General features: G+C 49.7%; 2 protein-coding genes across 3 annotated transcripts; both read right to left on the bottom strand.

The window, feature by feature from the left end:
• Positions 1-5229: 5229 nt before the first annotated feature.
• On the bottom strand, positions 5230-8852 carry COX14 (cytochrome c oxidase assembly factor COX14). Of its 2 annotated transcripts, none has more exons than XM_067009264.1 (2): positions 8770-8852; positions 5230-5639 (listed from the first exon to the last, which is right to left on the bottom strand). In XM_067009264.1, exon 2 carries the CDS (start codon positions 5629-5631, stop codon positions 5458-5460), a length of 174 nt encoding a protein of 57 aa, XP_066865365.1. In that variant the 5' UTR covers positions 5632-5639; positions 8770-8852; the 3' UTR covers positions 5230-5457. The 2 variants fall into 2 exon arrangements, with proteins under 2 accessions (XP_066865365.1, XP_066865366.1); XM_067009265.1 differs by lacking the exon at positions 8770-8852 and adding an exon at positions 6291-6374 and having other exon boundaries at positions 5362-5639.
• Positions 8853-9745: 893 nt separating this feature from the next.
• On the bottom strand, positions 9746-18097 carry GPD1 (glycerol-3-phosphate dehydrogenase 1). Its single transcript, XM_059082823.2, has 9 exons — positions 17334-18097; positions 16607-16793; positions 15900-16077; positions 14920-15060; positions 14178-14316; positions 13826-13938; positions 12902-13135; positions 12571-12677; positions 9746-11619 (listed from the first exon to the last, which is right to left on the bottom strand). The coding sequence occupies exons 2-9, from the start codon at positions 16645-16647 to the stop codon at positions 11523-11525; spliced, it is 1050 nt and encodes a 349-aa protein (XP_058938806.1). The 5' UTR covers positions 16648-16793; positions 17334-18097; the 3' UTR covers positions 9746-11522.
• Positions 18098-19266: the final 1169 nt, after the last annotated feature.

Below are 19266 nucleotides of genomic sequence, written 5' to 3'. Positions count from 1 at the left end.
TCTTTTTATATTACCAGATTATCTCTTTATTCCATTTAGTGTTTGTTAACCTTTCTTAATATTACCATTCTTGCTTTACATTCGTTTGCATTTCTGGTATGTCTTACCCATCAATTTTCAACTTCTCTTTATTAGTATGTTTATTAGAAACTATATATAATTTGGATTTGCTTTTTTAGCCCAGTCTATTAGATTTTGTCTTTTAATGGGAGAATTCAGTCTATTGATATTTAGTGTAATAACCGATGAACTTAATTATATTCCTTCATCTTAATTTGACAGCAAATAAGTCTGTTCTTCTTTATTAAATATAGTTCATGCTCAGTAAATACTAAACAATTGCTTGAGTTTAGGTTTTGACAAGCTTCTCTGAAATGACAGTAGGTGCTCCAAGTGAAAATGAGGTAGGAAAGGACTGAACCTAGGCAGGGAGTAAGACTGGCATATTACATATTATCTACTCTATTAGAGTTCTCCAGAGAATCGGAACCAATACATTAGAGAGAAAATAAGAGTGAGGGCAAGAAGGACTGATTTATTTCAAGGAATTGGCTAACACAGTTGGAGGGACTGGAAGGTCTGAAATTTAGAGCAGGCCGGCAGGCTGAAAATGCAGGTAAGAGTTGTTGCAGTCCAAGATCCACAGGCTGGAAACTCAGGTGGGGGTTGGGTTCTATGTTACAGTCTTAATGCCGAATTCCTTCTTTGGGAACTCTGTCTTTGCTTTTAAGGCCTCAGCTGATTGGGTGAGGCCCATCCATATTATGGAGGACAATGTGCTTTACTCCAAGTTGGCTGATACATTAATTACACCTAAAAAATACCTTCAAAGCAACATGCACTGATGTTTGACAAAACAACTGGGCACCATAGCCTAGCCAAGTTGAAACAACATTAACCATCACCTCAACACCATAGCAAAAGTTGACCAAATATGAATGGATTATTTCTAAACCAGGTGGTTACAAATATTTGTAACACTCCCTTTACTATTCTTAAATGCAATTAATATTTAACTTATCTACTGTACACATAATTTTTAAAAATCACCATAATGTTCTAATAGTAATATAAAGGATATGTTTTTAAAAAGAATTTATAATAAAATTATTTCCACATATAGATATTGGGCATAGTTATACTAGCACTCAGATGCTTGCACTTCTGTACATTCACCATGAATACAGTGGCTACAAATGCAGACTGATACTATCGTGTTGTGTGAGAGATTCAAACGCCAGGAACAGGCTCTGCCATCGATGGCATGGTTTTTTGAAATGGTGAACAAAAGTTCTAAATAAACTACACTACAATCTCCCCTCCATTTATTCAGTAGTTGCATGCCTAGAGGATTCAGAGTACACTAAAAACTATACAAAAAATACTTCATATTTATAGGTAAAAAAGTGAGGTTATAGGCTCAGCTAATTATAAATTTTTTCATGGGGACATTTGATAGTTGTGCAGGACTTGGGACAGTATGTTGTTGTGTAAGACTATCCCAGACACTGTGAGAATTCTGGCATCCTTGGCCTCCACCTACCAGATGCCAGAGATGCTTCTCAATCATTGTGACAATCAAAACACTTTAACCTCTGTTGTGTGTGTGGTGGGGTGCCACTTCTGCTGAGAACCACTGTAGTAAATAATAGGAAGCTATCAAAAGTATTTTTTCTCCTCTCAACTTTTTGAGAAATTGGAAAAAAAAGAGAAAAACATTAAGAATGCTGTATGCGCTCATATTTCCAATACCCCAAATTAATGCCTCTAACAGTTTGTCTTACTTCAAATCTTATTTTTAAAAGAAATAAAAAATTAGAGACCTGTGACATTGTGATATAATAAATATATAATTGGTCTTAGTCCCAGGTTCTTGGCACAGAGCTTCTAAGACCCTTGGGAATCTCCAGAGTGATATATCTTTTTATTTGCTAATGAGGTTACTCTGGGTGGGCCCCTAGATAGTTTCAGGTTGGGCGCTGGTTGCCAAAGGAACAAGACAAAGGAAGATTAGAGGGCTGGAACTTTCAGCCCCCCATTCCCGATCTCCTGGGAGGGGAGAGGTGCTGGGGATTGGGTTAATCATTGAATGGCTGATGATTTAATCATGATTATATAATGGAACCTCCATTAAAACTCTAAACAATGAGGTTCAGAGAGCTTATGGTGGAACACAGAGATGCTGATACAGGGATGGGCCCTATGCATCTCTTCCATTTGGCTGTTCCTGAGTGGTTTCCTTTATAATAAACTAGTAATAATAGTTTCTCTGAGTTCACTCATGTGAGCCATCACAGCAAACCTGAGGAGGAGGTCGTGGGAACGGATCTGTAGCTGTCAGGCAAAGTGTGGGTAACCTGGGGACACCACTACTTGTGAATGGCTGAGCCCTTAACCTGTGGTGTCTGCGCTAACTCCACGTAGCTTAGTGGCAGAATTGAACTGCAGGACATAGTTGGCGTCTGGAGAGCTGGAGAATTGTTTGGTGTGGGAAAAACATATTTGGTGGTAGAAGTGTTGTGAGTAGAGGCAACGGTTTCCATTTAAGACCCCCTTTAACCTCTGCCCTGTTCCACCTCACTTCATCCCCAATGTAATGACTACTATTGTCCTTTCAATCTATTTTTTGTACTTTTATAATCACATATGTATCCATAACATAGAATATGAATTTCCCCATGGGTTTGTGATGTATCCTCTATCATATTCAATTTCTCACAGATACACTGATCTGTGTCTGAGTTTATTATTCTGTGCCATTGATCTATTTGTCTGCTCCTGCACTAGTACCACAACATTTAGATTACTATTAGCTTTCTACTATGTCTTGATATCTGGTAACTCCAACCCATCTTCTTTGTTTCTTTTCAAAACAACTGTCTTAGATACCTGTGCTTTTAAAGATTTTTTTAGAGAAAAAGTGGTGTCTTCTATAGATACTTGGCCCAGCATGGGAGGGTGAAGGGTCAGAGAAACCTTTTAGGAAAAAGAGGATAGAAAGGATGTTCCATTTAGAGAGAGAGCAAAAACAGGCATGGAGACAAGAAACAATGTGCAACCACACAGGTCATTTGATTTTACTAGAACACAAAGGGTGAGGTAGGAACATAAGGTAGGTCAAGTCTTAAGGACCTCATACACCATACCAAGGAGTCTGGACTGGACCTTACAGGTCAGGGATTCTTAACCTATTGTCTATGGTTGAGCTTCAGAGGGGATCTGAAGCAGAATACCATAATCGAATCTGTTCCAAATAGATGTCTCTGACAGCAATGTGGCAAATATGAGGTCAAGGCTGGAACTAAGACCCCTAAAAGGCTCCTGCAAAAGTATAAGCAAGAAATGACAAGGGTAGAACTGACTGAATGGATGTTTAAATGGTAAAAAATTAATAAGACAATTACTTGGTTGGGAGTACGGTACAGAGAATAGTATAATAAGACTCCCATATTCCTGACTTAAATGATAGTGAAAATAACGGGAAAAAAACAAGTAGGTCCTGGAGATATGAAGGAATGCTGTTAGTCGTGGACAAGTTAGAGAGGACTATAGGATTTGAGTGGATATAGCAAGCAACTGGGTATATCTGAAGCTCAAAAGGTCAACCTGGAAGATACAGATGTGGAGGTCAGCAGCAGGTGTTAATAGCTGACATTTATTGCTTGTCAGGTACCGGAGTATTAATATGAATTGTCTCATTTAATCTCAAACCAATCTTCTAAATTAGAAACTACCCTTAAGCAAGTTTATATACTGAGAAGAAGGAAGAGGGTGAGTTAGATAACTAATGGAGCAAGGTCTGGGGTTGAGAAGGGTAAGGCTGGAGGCAGGGCAGCTGTTCTGGGGCTCAGCTGTGGGCACAGGCTGGACAGGGAAGCAGTTTATAGACCAAAAAGGGGATGAAAGATTGGAAGGAATCCAAAGATTTGAAGTATTCAAGTTCTCGAATAGAGTGAAAATGAGAATATAAGAAAGCTCCTCAAAAAGGACTGATTTTACACTGTTTGGAAGTGGCACTGGGGAGCTGAAAGAACGGTCACTTTACTGTCTGTACAGGCAAGTGAGAAAGCAGAGAAGGCAGTCCTTGGTTAACACATCAAGAGAGGATGGGAGTAAATGGGTTGAGGATGTAGGAATGCTGAGTTTTTAAATCATGGAAGAGGGCCTTCAGGTGAAAGGTTTAGGAATGGGGAACAAAGGTCAGAGCAGTATGTACATGAGAGAGGACAGGTGTCCAAAGGGGTTGATATTTTGGGTGATCAAAAATGACGTGAACAAGCAAGCCTCAAAGCTCAAAATGAAATGGTGGGGGGACTTCCCTGGCGGTCTAGTGGTTAAGACTCTGGGCTTCCACTGCAGGGGGCATGGGTTCGAACTAAGGTCCCACATGCCACGTGGCCAAAAAAAAAATGATGGCAAGACTATCTCTTCATGGGCTTCCCTGGTGGCGCAGTGGTTGAGAGTCTGCCTGCCGATGCAGGGGACACGGGTTCGTGCCCCGGTCCGGGAAGATCCCACATGCCGCGGAGCGGCTGGGCCCGTGAGCCATGGCCGCTGAGCCTGTGCGTCCGGAGCCTGTGCTCCGCAACGGGAGAGGCCACAACAGTGAGAGGCCTGCACACCGCAAAAAAAAAAAAAAAAAAAAAAGAATCTCTCTTCATAGTTGGATTTTACCTTGAATGCATTGTTTTCTTTCAAATCCTCTTCACAACTCTGCAATCAGACCTGCAGGTATATTCTTGAGCAGTGGCACAGTAAGAAATCAACCCTGATGCTAATACTATACCCACTATGCTTAAGGAGATGGACTGCATTAGTGTAGGCTGCCCAAAAGCCCTTCACATTTTAAGAACTATCTGCCTCCACTTTGTGCAATTTTAACAGCCGTTAAACAAGGGCCTCTGCCTCCTTGACTCAGAAGTGCACATGTGGCCAAGCTGGCCAGAGAACTCCATTACCTGGACACAGCTTAACTGGTCCAGGAATGGTCACTGACCACAAAAGAGCTTTGGTCTTTACAGTCTTCTCAGGGGATTTATACAGATGCTGGGACAGTCTTTTCTCTGAGATCAGGAGAGCTGAGATTACTCCTAGAACTGTATATCCCCTACTTCATGGGTGCTAAGAGCTCAAGATATGGAAATCCAGTCTGTGACTAGAAAACTGGTAGTCAAGACCCCACCTCTGTAGTCCATACCCTGTTCAAGCAAACAAAAACACCAAGACACAGACATGGCAAAATATTTAATGTCTGTAGGTGTGCCTCACCCTCCCATTCCTGTTATGATTCAACAGCCTCTCCAAACTGACTGTACCAGAGAAAACATGGGCACTTTTTCCCAGCAGAGTTCAAAAACCATTAAGGCCCTGATCCTCTTAACTCAGAAATGATTGCAGGTGAGGTCTTTCCACAACGTGCCTCAGGTCTCTCTGCTCAAGGAAAAAAGCCCCCCAGCTCTATGGAACTCCCGAGGTCTTCTGTTCTTCTGCAGCCTGGCGCTGGGAGCTGCGCCGCTGGAAATAGTGGTAGACTCGGACACTGCAGAGGTAGCCCCCGTAAACAGTGAGGAGCATCATGGAGGTGGAGAAGGTCTTGTAGCCAATGTCTGCTAGTTGCTTGGCAGTTGGCATGTTGTCCCCTACAAAGACAGACTAGATTTAAACCCAAGGATAAGGCCTCATCTGCCCAGCCCGCTTACCTGTTTAAGGCCATTCTGTAACTTCTTAGTTTGTCTGCACTCTATTCTGAGTGGCCCCTAGACATATGCAGAGTCTTATACTGGAAGATATTGTTTGGGAACTCTTAAGATTCAAAAGGGCAAATAAAGTCTGCATACAAGATACAGAAACACAGCTGAAACCAGGTGTATCTGAATGACATTACAGCTAACACATGACCCTCCATGTTTATGGAAAGATGTGACTGGTATGGACCACCCAGAAATGTTCTTAATTGGTATATTACTTTAGGCACACATCAGTTCTTCTGGCTAGTAGGGAATTTATTGAAGTAGCCAGAGATTAAACATTAGCCGTGAATTATTCTCTCTAGGAGGATCGAATGGGAGCCTTCTGGGCAATATCCAATTTGTTTTCCCATAAAACCATCTTATTTATGGTGCTTAGGTTCCCAGGTTAGCCTTCAAGCATCTGTTTAAGCCATAATATACTTGAAATAGTGCCAACAGTATGTTTATGTTATTTCAATTAGACATAACCTTCTACAGCATTAATCTTGAATTCCAAACATAAAACCAAGAACTTATCCCAAGGGCTAAAACGAAACTTACTGTGTCCCCAGCAAATTAACTCATTTGCATGAGATAAATTACTTCCAGTTTAACTGTTCCCTGGACATTTCCCTGGACATTCTGAGCCAGGGAACAAGAGAAAGTTTAGAATGGGAATCTCTCATCTTGAACAAAACTTTCCTCAGTTTGGGACTATGAATGTATATTCTCAGCCTCCTCTCTGTTGAGGGAATTAAAATTAAAAGACTGACTGAAGTTAGAATAGTTTTCTTAAAAGTCAAAAATATGAAAGGAGAAAAGTTCAGGTTAACTGGTTGAGGGGGTCAGGGGTAGGGTGTGACATCTAAGTGCTTCTCAGAGTAAGTCCCATGGGATGAACACTGCCTTTGAGCCAGTCCCCGAGGGAAGATCCCACACTGAACTGAGGCACAGCTTCCTTGAATCATAATTCCAAGTGACTATTGAGAGTGACATTAAATAAGGTCAGAGGAAGAAAACCAAATGGCACAGGGACAAGATGAGGAAGGGTTGTATTCAGGTTATCTGGGGCTTGAAAGGACCCCAAGCTGTGAGACAGTAAGAAAACACACACGAACCGCGGAGCAACTAAGCCCATGCGCCACAACTACTGAGCCTGCGCTCTAGAGCCCACGTGCCTAGAGCCCGTGCTCCACAACAAGAAGCCCACGCACCGCAACGAAGAGTAGCCCCTGCTCACGGCAATTAGAGAAAGCCCGGGTGCAGCAACGAAGACCCAACGCAGCACCCCCCCCCCAAAAAAAAAAAAAAACAGGAAAGAAAAGATGCTCAATATAATATTCATGTGATGATGTCTGTCAGGCACATGGATATGCAAATGTGGAACAAAGCCTACGAGAGAGGCTAGGCTACATATGGATACATATGGAAATAACAAGTGTCACCGAAACAGAGATAAGACCCAAGAGAAAGAGGCCAAGGGAACGCCAGTTTGAATAAAGAAAACAATTTCGGAAAGAAAACAGGTAGGAAATTCCAGAAACATCTGGGATGCATTTTCATTTAACTACAACAGTGGTTGAAAATCACTGCTTTATCAAGTCACTACCACTGACAGAGGTATGCTGTATCTCTGGGTGTACTGGGCCAGAATAAAATTTGGGAAACACTACTGTAAAGTTAAGTGCCATGAAAACTGGTCAGATGGGATCACTGGATGGGAACAGGTGACCAGGTCACAAGTAAACCTAGGACAGAAGTCAATTTAATGCAATAAATTGGAACAGGCATTAAGTAAAAAGCATCGATTCTTAGCCAGAGCCCCAGCAGGTCCCATGAACCCAGTCCCGCGAGGTTCATGTGTCTACGCATTTTTTCTAGGACGCATAAAAACAGATTATTAGAAGGATCATAACCCCCTCTCACCCCAAAGATAAAAACTGATATTCTTGTGATTTGCTGGTTAAGGGAACGGGAGTGATAGGGCAGCAGCCCGAAAAGGTAACATGGTCAAGTAAATTCTAGTTTTGTTTTGCTTATTGATAAGGAGATTTGAATATGTTTAAAAGGCTAAACTGAGGATAAAAGTGAGGTGGATGGGATGGAACAAAATCTAGGATGGCCCAGGAAAAGATGAAATTAGAAGCCCAGGTAGAAGGATTAACCTTGGAAATGAAGAAAACTTTTGAGGTTAGCAGAACATTCTCATCTGAGGGACATCCATTTTCTCAATAAAGCTCAAGGCTAGGTCTTTTATGGGGTCAGACTGAAGGTTTCAAAAAAACAGGAAAAAGAAAACAAGAACCATAATGGAAATGACATAGGGATGCAATCTGCAAAAACCTTTTCAGATTGTGGCTCTTTTCTCTTTTTCTACCCCCTAAACATGGGAGGACCTCAAGGCTCAGGTCTCTCCTCTGGAAAACTCATTTCCTCAAATGAATCCATCCATCTCAGCTTAGATTTACTAACTTATCTGTCTACCTTTTACTCGTGCTATAAAGGCTGCAGAGAATATGGCTTCTGTCTCAAAGGAGCTTATGGTCTGATGGGGATAAGCTATGCACCCCAAATTCTGTTAGACGAAGTGGAAGACGCCGGTGACCAGAAGAGAAGAGGCGTTTTGAGAGTTCAGAGACAAGGTAGAGGTTCAAGGAAAGTTAGCATAAAGGTGGGGAAGGGGGGGGCAGCTGTCGTTTTAGAAGGGTGGGCAGGATTTACACCGGTAGAAAAAAGGGAGGAGGAGAGTATTCCAGGAATTGAAAGCAGCAGAGGAGCGGATCGGAAGGGTCAGAGCTACTGGAGTCAGAGCGTGGAGGGCCAAGACGCGCGGTGGCAGTCAAGGTGTGACAGGAACCTACGGCCGCAAGGAGCTTGCTGGGCTGGAAGCGGCGCAGATCGCGGCACAGGGTACGCGGTAACCTCAAGGGCGCCGAAGCCCGAAGACTGGGCGTGGGAGGATGCGGAAAGCAAACGCCGGGCCGAGCGGGCGCGCCTCTGCGGACAGGAGGCCCTGGCTCGGGCCTGGCAGACGGCGTACCTGGATGCTGCCGCTCCCTCCCTTCTGACCGAGGCCTTCTGCCTGCGCGACCTCCTAGCGCAGCCGGAAGCAAGCACCTGGGTCCAGACGAGTGAGGTAACCGCCCAGGGACAACCCTGAACGCTGAGGCGCTATTGGTGCGAAACGCCACCCTTTCTCCTACCCCCACACTCCGCTAAAGCTCTAGGATTCCGCTCCCGACGCGAGGTACGGCCCCACGCGCCAGACGCAGCATAACCCCGCCCACCGAGGCGAGAGCCCGCGCCGGCTGCAGCTCCGACTGGTTGCTGCCTTTGAACATCCGGCTTCCGGGTCAGCCACCCTTAATACGCATCCTCAGACGAGCCTTCCTCTCGGAGAGGCCCGTTGGCTTCTGGGGGTTGTAGTCATTCTCCGTTGAGAAAGTGTCTTTGGCGACCCAAACTCTGGAACCGGAACTTATAGTTTACTCAGTCGCCACAGAAGAGAACCGGCCAATCCCCAGCCTGCGGCGCGGTGACGTCTCCGGTAGCTGGGTAGGTTCTCTCAGAATCCGCCCACTGGAGGGGGCTGCGCGCCCCCTACAACCTGGAGCTGCCCTCTTAGCACGGGCCGGCCTTCAGCCGAGCTCAGGAACCCGACCCGCACTGCGAGGCCTGGACCGCCGAGGATTGCGGCAGGTTTGGCCATGGCACGGAGTGGGCGCGAGGGTCGAATCTCCGTAATGTTTCTGTCCCTTATGTGACCTCCCCGCTTGCAGGCGGCTTGATAAAGCCCCAAAGAAGCGCCGGGAAGGGGTTGGGAGGCGGTGCCATTTGGGGGAAGGGGGACTGCGTGGGCACCCCTGCAAGGGGCTGGGAGTGGCAGGGATGATCGAGGAAAGATTTCTTTTCCTTTTTTCGTTTTTCCTCCGGCATGAGTGCAAACATATACATGCAGTGATACACCCCACTCAGTGCATGCGCCCTACCACATGCACTTAAGCGCCCTTCCCTAATTTGTTTCTGCAAAAACCACGCTTTATTGGGTAGACAAGTAGGCCTGGTTCGAAAGCCTCAGATTCAGTTAATTGTGGAGTAAGCAAAAGCAGGCAAAGGTTTTTGACTATCTAAGAGGGTCGCAGCTGCAGCCTAGGGAAGGGAGCTGTCTTTCTACCCCGACTTTGACCTCCTGGGGAAGCAGCTCTGGATCCAGTCAGCACCCAGACCTGGGCCCAGCCAGATATGGGGTGACTGTGCCCCTCACTCTCGCTGCCTGATCCAGGCAGCTCTGCCCTTCACCGGTAAGACTGACTTCTCAAGGGCTAGGGGCTGAGAGGAGCCTGCCTCCCTGGTTTGTCCAGGAGTAAGGGAGGCTAAACATAATGCTGGCCAGAGCCACAGCGTGCCAGATGCTGCCACACAGGAAACTGAGACCCTCTGCTGGATGTGACAGGAGCCCTCGGCCTCTATTTATAGCCAGGGGTCCAAGCTGCTGACCTGTGACATTCTCCAGCTGCCATTCCATCCTGGAGCAAGGCCACTGCAAGGCACACTCCTCTCCCTCCTCCCCTTCCTGTTCTTCCCTCATCTCAGCGGGTAGGGAGGCTTGAATTTTTTTCCTCCTCCACGGAGTTTCCCAGGTCCTGAGGTGCTGAAGTAGTAAATACCTCATGAGAAGGCCTTCAGGTGACAAAGGAGAGCCGGCCTTGGAATTCAGACCACAGAGATGGGGACCTGCTCATCCTCCCTTACCCACTCTCTGGCCCCCTGGTCTCCAGATACAGGAACTGGTTAGCTGCCCTGGCTGCTCTGGGGGTAGCTGAGAATTAGGGACAGGGTTTAGGAGGTAAGGGGTGGATCCAAGATGTCCTGGGGAGATAGCAGCAGGAGGGACCCAGCTGACACCTCCCCCCACTAGAGCTCCTGAGAAGGGAGGCAGGGCAGTTACAAAGGTCACAGGGAGTAGAGTGATCTGAGCCTGCTATGAAGAGGTGTAGCTCTGTCAGCAGATTAAGTTCTGCTCCCCAGAGACGGTGCTGGCAGGGAGGGTGAGAGAGGCTTGGAAAGGTCACACATGGTGGGGAGGAGCTGGCAAAGAACTAGGAACTGGGAAGTCCCAAGAGAGAATGACAAGCCCCATGGCCAGAGATGCCAGTGTGGTACCAACTCTGGTGCCAGGCAGCCTGGGGGAGGGGGAAAGGGGATGACCAGAGGTTTCTGAGGATGCAGATGTTGTTAGGAGAAGCTAGAAGGGGGTCGTATTTTGCGAACAAACAGAGATCCATTGATGCCATGTGGGGCCTGGCAGAGGTCTATGTCAGCCCAAAAGACCAGACCCCTCCCTGCAGCCCTTGCCTCATCCCTCTTGCAGCTGAGGTACTTCTTTAGCCATTAACTGGGCTTGGGGACAGGAGTCCTGGTCTGTGTGAGGCAGCAGTAAGAAGCCCTTGCCTTGCCTCCCTCCCCTCCCTTCCTCCCCCCCATATACCCAAAGCAGGCAGCACTGGGGCTGATTCTACCCCTCCCAGAGGACAGGGAGAAAGCCCCACATATGGAGAGGGACTAGGCAACTCCATTTCTGGTGCGATGAGGTGGCAGGAGACTGTGGGCTGCTTGTGCTTCAGGATCTCCAGGCAGGTGGCCGGGCCCACAGGCACCTGTCTGTCCTCCAGTGAAAAGCTGAGAAGACACTGCTGTGTGGGGAGTCCCAGAGATCGTGGTGGCCAGGCACCGCAAGCTTCTGCCTGTCTCTGCTGGGGTAAAGAGGCTGCCTGGCCTGGGCCCCAGCCCTGCTCACATATGTTCTGGATGATTCTGCAGGCAGCGGATGAATTCACCTACTGGCTGGTTCTCGTAGCATACCTTGTACACAGCCATGAACAGAGGGAACCTAGAATGGGGAAGGACAGAACCAGCTTGGCCTCCAGGCAAACCCCCTTACCCTCCACTCCCTACTCTCCCGCCTTCGAGCTCAGGCAGACTCTGGCTCTCAATTTCCAATCGCTGAGAATTTGTATTTCCTAGCCCTGGGTTTTAGGGTCAGGTTTTTATTGCCCTCCTCCCTATCATACTGAACTTGTGCCTACGTGATTCCCTGGCATGAACGTTTTGTTCCAATTAGGCAAGCCTCAGTATCATGAGCTGTAAAATGGGGTCAATATAACAAAGTAGTGAAGAAGTGATTATGAATTATGTGAAGGTGCTCAATAAATGCCAGTTTCCTTCTTTCCAACCTGTTGTCCAGGCTGCTCCCTTTACCAGGAGGCTTTACCCTGACCAGCCGTGAGCTGATCTTCTGAGCCTGTTTCATACTCTCTTGCTCTAGGATTCTTTCTCAGATCAACAGAGTTCTGCTCTGATCAGCCCATCACCCCCGCTGTCTTGTGCTCCCTGAAAAGGAGCACCTAGAAGCAGAGACTTTCCTTTTCCTCACACCTCAGCACCCAGGACAGGATTCACAGAACAAAAGGGTTGGCCTTGGGGGAGCAGCTTAGACTGAGGGTGATGGACAAAGAGGCAGAACAGTCAAGAGGAGCTTATTCCTGTCCACCCCCCATAGCAGAGGACGAGGAGGAAAGGACAGAGAGAGGCCACGCAGAGGGGTCCAAGCAATGTGCTATAAAGAGCACTAGACTGGAAAGAATTCAAAGACAATGAACGAGCTGGGGGACAGCGGGCATACCAGACCCTCGCCAAGCTCTAGGCTCTGTCTGTAAACATAAGATAACATTTCCCTCTCTGCCCACTTCACAGACTGAGGAGGGTTCAGGAAGATGATGAATGGGGAGAGCACTTTCTGACGGTGGTTCCCTCCATCAGTGGGGCTGGGGCAGACACTTACTTGTCCAGCAGGCCCTTGTGCTGGAGGATGCTGTGTAGCTCCCGGGCTGTCTGGGGCCCCTGCAGCTTCTGCCCATTCAGCATTTCTTTCTCCAGCTGCTCAATGGACTGTGAAGAAAGCAGGACAGGCAGATGGAAATGGGAGAGGAGGGTTGTCAGTGTGAGACAGAGAGGCTGGGACCCTGGGAGGAGGTGGGTCTTGAGAGGAAAGAAGGGCTGGGAATGTTCCCAACAACCTTAATGTCTGTGTTCAAGAGATGCCTCAAGCCACATTCCTCTGCCTTAACACCTATGGGGCCCACCCTCCGTTCTTCATTCTCCCCAGGGCCCACCTTTCCTGTGCGGACGAAGGCCTCGGCCACCTTGCGGTTCCGCCCTCCGTAGCAGGTAGTGATGAGATCAGCAACACCGCAGCTCTCCAAGAAGGTGGCAGAGGACACAGGGCCACTGCAGAAGAACTTGGTGAAGGCGATCATCTCCATGAGCCCCAGTCGGATCACGGCCGCCTTGGTGTTGTCGCCAAAGCCCAGCCCATCACAGAAGCCAGCCCCCACGGCCACTATATTCTTTGAAGAGTGAAGTCACGGGTGAGAAACGATCCCCTCCCGCAGGCCCCACTTGGAGCCTTCAGCACCTGCCTCATGCTCCTTCCATCAGCCATGACACACACGCCCACTGAATAAGTGAAGGAAGGTGGGTGGGCTCCTCACCTATTTTCACCTCTTGGTTTTCCCACTTGCTGCACTCCCTTCTTTTAGCCTGGGCTTGTGCCTTCTGGCTCCCCAACCCTGCCCTATACTCCATCCTTGAGGACTTTGCCTGAAAACCAGTCTTCTACCTGGCCCTCCCAACCACGGCTATTTTGTTCTATGCCCCCGATATCCATCCATAGGTCTGTCCAGGATCCAGAGTTCTGGCCATCAATCCGTCTGGGTGTCCTGGACATCTTATCTCCCATTAGCCTGAGTGCTCCCCCAGGGCATCTCCTCTTCCCCCTGGACCAACCTTTGGAGCCAGGGACAGGGATGTCCCGCAAGGGGCTATAGGGGGAAGGAAGAAGGAAGCCCAATGTCTGATGGTAAGTAATCGGCAGACCTGAGCGATCCTGGCCTTGCTTCTGCAATTCTTCCCATGTGTATGAGACTTGGTGGGGAAGGGGAGTGAGTGCCTGGAGTCCCAGCAACCTTGTACAGCTAAGCCAGGCCCTCTTTCAGGGCCTTCTCCCCATCCCATGGCTGCCTCTGCAGCCCTCTCACCTTTAAGGCCCCACAGATCTCTACCGTGTCCACCTCTTGCACCACCGTGATGCGGAAATTGGGTGTCTGCATCAGCTCTTTCAGAAGCTTACCCTGGGCCAGGTCCTTGCAGCCTAAAGTACAGAGGGGATAAGGCTTTAAGAAGGGTCTCTTGACTCTTCTTCCCACAACTGCCCTAAGCAGGACCTATAGCTCTTTCCATAGGGGCGCCCCAACTCCCCTCACCTTTGATGCTGGGATCTTCTTCCTTCACCTGCCTTATGGGGAGAAGATGGCTAAGTGGGTGGGGAATACAGCCTGGGGAGGCGATGTAACTGGAGTTGCATTATCTGTGTGGGTGGTGGGGTCTCACCAATGGTTGTCTCACAGAACTTCTCATCAGCCACCTCGCTGGCAATGTTGGCCCCCATCAGCACGCTCATGGGGATGCCAAGGCGCTCCCCAATCACTTCAGAGATGAGCTTCAGCCCGTTGGGGCCCTCGTCTACCCCCTGGGCACAGGATGGAGCTCAGGCCAGGTGCCTTTTATCCCCACCTGAGGGCTTCCCACCTAGAAATCCTGCCCATTCCAAATTCACTGTTCATCAGTGTCCCTCCCCAAAGGTCCTCCCCTATTCCAGTGCAGCCAAAGCTAGCTGTGAGGAGAGCAGATAACATGTGAAAACAAATCCATCTGAAAACTCTCCTTCCACAACCTACTTCTCCAAGGTAATGTATCCCCTCCACATCCCTAAATAGCCCACTCCTGAGTACCCCCAACCAACTTCCATCCCAGCCACTGCTCCAAACCAGCTTCCCTTCTCAACTCCTCAAACCAGCCCACTTCTTGCATGCCCTAGGCATCCCTTGTACACCTCCTAAACTCCCCAAGACATCTGCCTCCAAACCGATCTCTTATCTACTCCCCAACCAACCTCCCTTTCCCAGTGCCCCGCCCCCCCACCGCATCTGTTTCTCAAGCCTCCTCAAAGCCAGCTCCTCTCTTCAGAAAACTCCTGGCCTACTTCTGCTGTTTCCTGTTTGTCGCACTTCACCCACCCTAAGCCCCAAAGCAGTTAGCTGCACCCCCATCCACGGGAGGGTGTCCCTGGCACCTTAATAAGAGATATGCCAATGGCGTCTGCCTTCAGGTGGCCCTTGAGCTGATCACAGATCTTGCCGATGAACTGATGGGGTACCACGAAGATCAGGATGTCAGCATCCGCTGCAGCCTGGACCACATCTGGGACAGCCACCTGTGGGGGTGACCAGTGTTCATGGGCCTGACAGACTTCTTCTAGCCCCTGTGGAGCCCCATGCAGGAGATCTAGGAGACAGGGTGAGGCTGGTGGGGAAGAGGGAAGGGCAATTTGGGGGTTGAATCTGGAAGGGCTGAACCTGGAGGAACAAGACACTTCTATTCCTTCCGCCTAGCCATCATTCCCTCTAGGTTCCAGCTGTCCTGGGCTCTTGAGGACTCCTGGAAACCTCCTCTCAGCACTCTCCTAGCCCTTGGCTGTGGGACAGTGAGGGAGGCCAAAGGAGGTCTGGGCTTGGCAGGAGGAAGAGGCCAAGTAAGATTTCATCACCATGCTCCTTAGGGCTCCCAACTGGGAAGGGAGAGCCCCAGTCTTCCTGCTGTCTTTCCTGCCCCCCCTCTCCAGGTGGGGAGTAAGCCACATGGATCTGACCAAAGACCTTAAGTCCAAGGAGCAGTCTCCACATCTAGTAATAACCCAGTGAATGAGTAACAGGGTTAGAGCCTGAGGCAGGCACTACCCAGACTCCAAGTCTGGGGGCCAGAGAACCTGTCTTTGGTTGCCACAGAGACCACCTTCCTCATCCTCTCCCCGTCCCTTTCCTGCCTGGGAGCCCGTGGGGTGGGGTGGAGATGCAGGGGGATGCATTCAGGTTCTCCTCAGTCCCAGGAAGTGCTCAGGGGAGCAGTTTGGGGGCTGTGCCCAGGGACGCCCTGTGCCTGGAGTAGCCCTCCTGAGATGCTTCCCACGTAGAGGTGGCACGTGAAGTGGCCCCCTCCCAGCAGGAAGCACCCCCTCCACTTCCCTCTCCCTTCCTACGGGGTGTTGGGGCTCACCACATTGGGGGGCAGCTTATGCCCCGGCAGGTATTTGACATTCTCATGCTGCGTGTTGATGACCTCTGTCAGCTTTCTGCCCCCGACGTCTTCCTCAAACACCCACATGGTCACCCGTGGGTCAAAGCGTGCCAGCTGGGCTGCATTGCCACCCACAATCTTGGCGATGGCTGAGCCCCTGGCAGGAGGGGGAGCACAGAAAGTGGAGGAGCAGGGGCGTGAGAGAGGAACGGTGGCAGGGGAGGGCACAATGCTCCGCCTCAGGATGTCACAGAAACCACTGGGTTATTTACTGGCCACCTTCCTTGTCACCCCCTCCCCGTGACGCTGCGTCTCTCCTGACCTAGCAGTAGAAAGGAGACTCAGTTTCCTTTCCCTCACACTTTGCTGCTGGAGAAGGGGGCCAGCCTTCTGGTCTCCCCCCACCCCCTAACCCAGGCAGCCTTTCAGGCAGGGAGCACTCTGGAGGCTCCCTTCCCGTGGCGAACAGGTGCTGCTGCCCGAGAGGCAAGGGCCAGGAGCGGTCTGGGCATTGTCTGTCCTGTCGGGGTAGGCACAGAAGACAGCAACAGGGGTGGGCCAGGAGCTGGACGCATTTCCCACCCACTGGCTGCCTCCTGCCCACCAAACCTCCCTCCCTAACCTCCTGTATACTTGAGGGAGCCTCCCCTTCCCCCACCCCAATACTCCTTGACAGAGCCGCTTACCAGTTACCAGAGCCTACAATGCAGACTTTCTTGCCGGCCATGGTGCCGCTTCGCTGCCTGAGCCACCAGCTGGGTGCCACTCTCCCCAGCTCCTCTGCCGGCTGGGAGCATATAACTCCAACACACGTGGGTGCAGCCAAGCCCCGCCTTCCAGGGGAGGGGAGGCGGGCACCCAGGGAGACAGAGTCTGGCAGGGTCAGGGAAAGGGAAGAAAAGGGTAGAGACAGGTGGAGAACAGGAATGGGGCCGAGACCAGGCCCGCTTTTCCTCTTAGGTTTGCCCGCTGACGGAGCTGGCACGCTGCTTCCCTCGGCCCCAGCCCAGGTCCTCACCCCCTCCCTCCCCGCAATGGTCTCATTTTAAGGTCTGCCAAGACCAAGCCCAGATAAGGAGTGAGTGCCCCGTCCCCCCCACTCCCGTCCCCTAGCATTGGAATAAATTGTATTCAGTCCCAGCAGCAGATAAAGGCATGCCTTCTTTTCCAAGGTAGGAATCGCCCCACTTGTCCCCCCGAGACCCGGAAAGCTGCTCTATGGGTTCATCCTCTGGCGGTGACGGGTCACGTGTCGCCCCACTGCAGGGCTGTGAGTGAGCGAGGTGGGTGGGTGTGGCCCCTTTAAGTAAGAGCACATAAGAGGTAAGGGCCTGCTTTGGGGGCAACCCAGCCCAAGGATAAGAAGACCCCATGGGCCCAAGAAACAAAGCACACCAGTGGGCCTCTCCTCACCTGAATGTTTCCCAGGAAGGCGCGTAGGAAAGGCCAAAGTTGTAGGCTCTGATGCCAAGTGGCCCACAAGTCTTGTGCAGACTCTGGGCTCGAGGAGGAGGATAGGAGAGAAAAGAAGGAAGCCCAAGTGTTCACTGTTCCTGAGAGGTATTGAGCTTCCTTCACTTCTTTCTTGGGTTTCCAGGCTAACCCCACACTAGGGGCTCCTTCAGGTTAGTGGCTAGCCTGCAGAAGCTAGAAAGGGGAAGGGAGGCAGGACCTGGGGCAGTTGTGACCTCTGTAGAGCTTTGTGGTCTCACATGCTGTAATCAAGAGCAAGTGAGGTGTGTGCTTCTGTGGGGAGGGAGGATGGAAGGGACACAGGGCCTAGTTCAAGGCTCTACATCGCCCAGCCCACAGCAACCTGTTTAACTATGAGGGGGAACTCTAGTTTCTAGGCTGATGTGGGAAGTGGGGCAAAGAACCCCTACACTCCAGCTGTCTGTGCACCTTGGCCTAGAAAGCAGACAGCACTGTGTGCTCACGTGCTGACTTCCTGGCCTGGCCGACTGCTGAGTGGGTGTTTCCATCCCCCTGGGCTGCTGCTGGCTGCAAACAGTGATAAGCACTGGGCCAGAGGGGAATCTGTGTGCAATCACTGGGTAAGGGTAAGTGGCCCTGAGGTCAAGACTGGGGAGAAATGGTTTCCTAAGTTCTAGGGACCGCCTGGGAAAAAGCCCACCATACTCTACTCCCATGGCCAGGGAGTTCCCTTAGGGGGACATACGTGAAATCTGCAGTTGATTGTTTCTCTTAGGAACAAAATGATGCCTACTACAGAGCCAGCCTCCCACAGATCACTGTTATTGCACTGGCACTGCGACAAAGGCACCAGTGCCAGGCTGCCAGCTGAGAGCACTGATTACGGGTGATGGAAGAGAAAGAATGCTTCTGTCCCTGGCACACGGGATGAGAACCCCAAAGAATGGATGTTTATGCATAAAATAACCTCTTGTTTTTGCCTAAATGCTTCCATCTTTTTGTCCCTATGATCATTTTAAGTGGTATGGAGACAAAGAATTTGTTCATTTATATAGGAATAAAGAGTGTGCAGAGGTTCAGAATTGGCCTGTCACAGGCCAATTATCTGTACCACTAGAGCTCTTTTCCCAAGAGCAAACTGCAGATTTGCTTGAAATTAATAATGGTTCATCAGCCATTCATTACACATGTAATTAGCCTGGGTGAAAACAGATGCCATTTCAATGTCCTTGACATCAATTTTTTCCACTCCCAAGTTATCATCACCCACACATACTCTTCTTCTGCTTTCCCTACTCAAGTCTGATAAACTCCCACATTCCAGATTGGGAATAGTGGCTGTATCCTTGGTGGGTTTGACTGCACATACGCAATACTTGAGTGTTCACATGCATGGAGGCAAAAGTTAATTTTTTAACTACAACTTTGGAAGGTAGTTGCGTTCACCCTGTGTTCTAAACCCCCTTCTTGAGTAGAACCAAGCTAGATAATGGCACAAAGGAGGAATGCAAAGAGCCACCAGGTGGGAAGCAGGCATATGATGGAAACTGCAGCAGAATTTCATGCTTCTGCTAATGGGACCCAATCCTGAGCAAAGTCTTCTCAACTCTACCAGTGAAGGCTTGGTTGTCCATAGCATGAGGATGACAGCGCAGCACTTCCGTGCCAGTCTTAGGAACTAAAATCTTACTCAGGGTGGAGAAAGTGGAACCGTAGAGAATGGCAGGCACACAAACCACATGAGGACTGAGCTTCAGTCCTCATACAGCGCTGGCCCGTATGAAGACAGGAGCCCTGAGAATTCTAGAGGAGGCTCAAGTTCATCAAGTGTAAGGGACCACAGGTACCCAAGGATAGCACACTCGAGCCAGCAGGTGCCCTGGGGAGTTTAGAAGGACAAGGGAGAGAAGGG

Source organism: Kogia breviceps, chromosome 12, assembly GCF_026419965.1.
Source record: "Kogia breviceps isolate mKogBre1 chromosome 12, mKogBre1 haplotype 1, whole genome shotgun sequence".
In the NCBI taxonomy this organism is placed as follows: domain Eukaryota; kingdom Metazoa; phylum Chordata; class Mammalia; order Artiodactyla; family Physeteridae; genus Kogia; species Kogia breviceps.
Note: the sequence above shows the minus strand (reverse complement) of the source record. Positions and strands in the feature narration are given on the sequence as shown.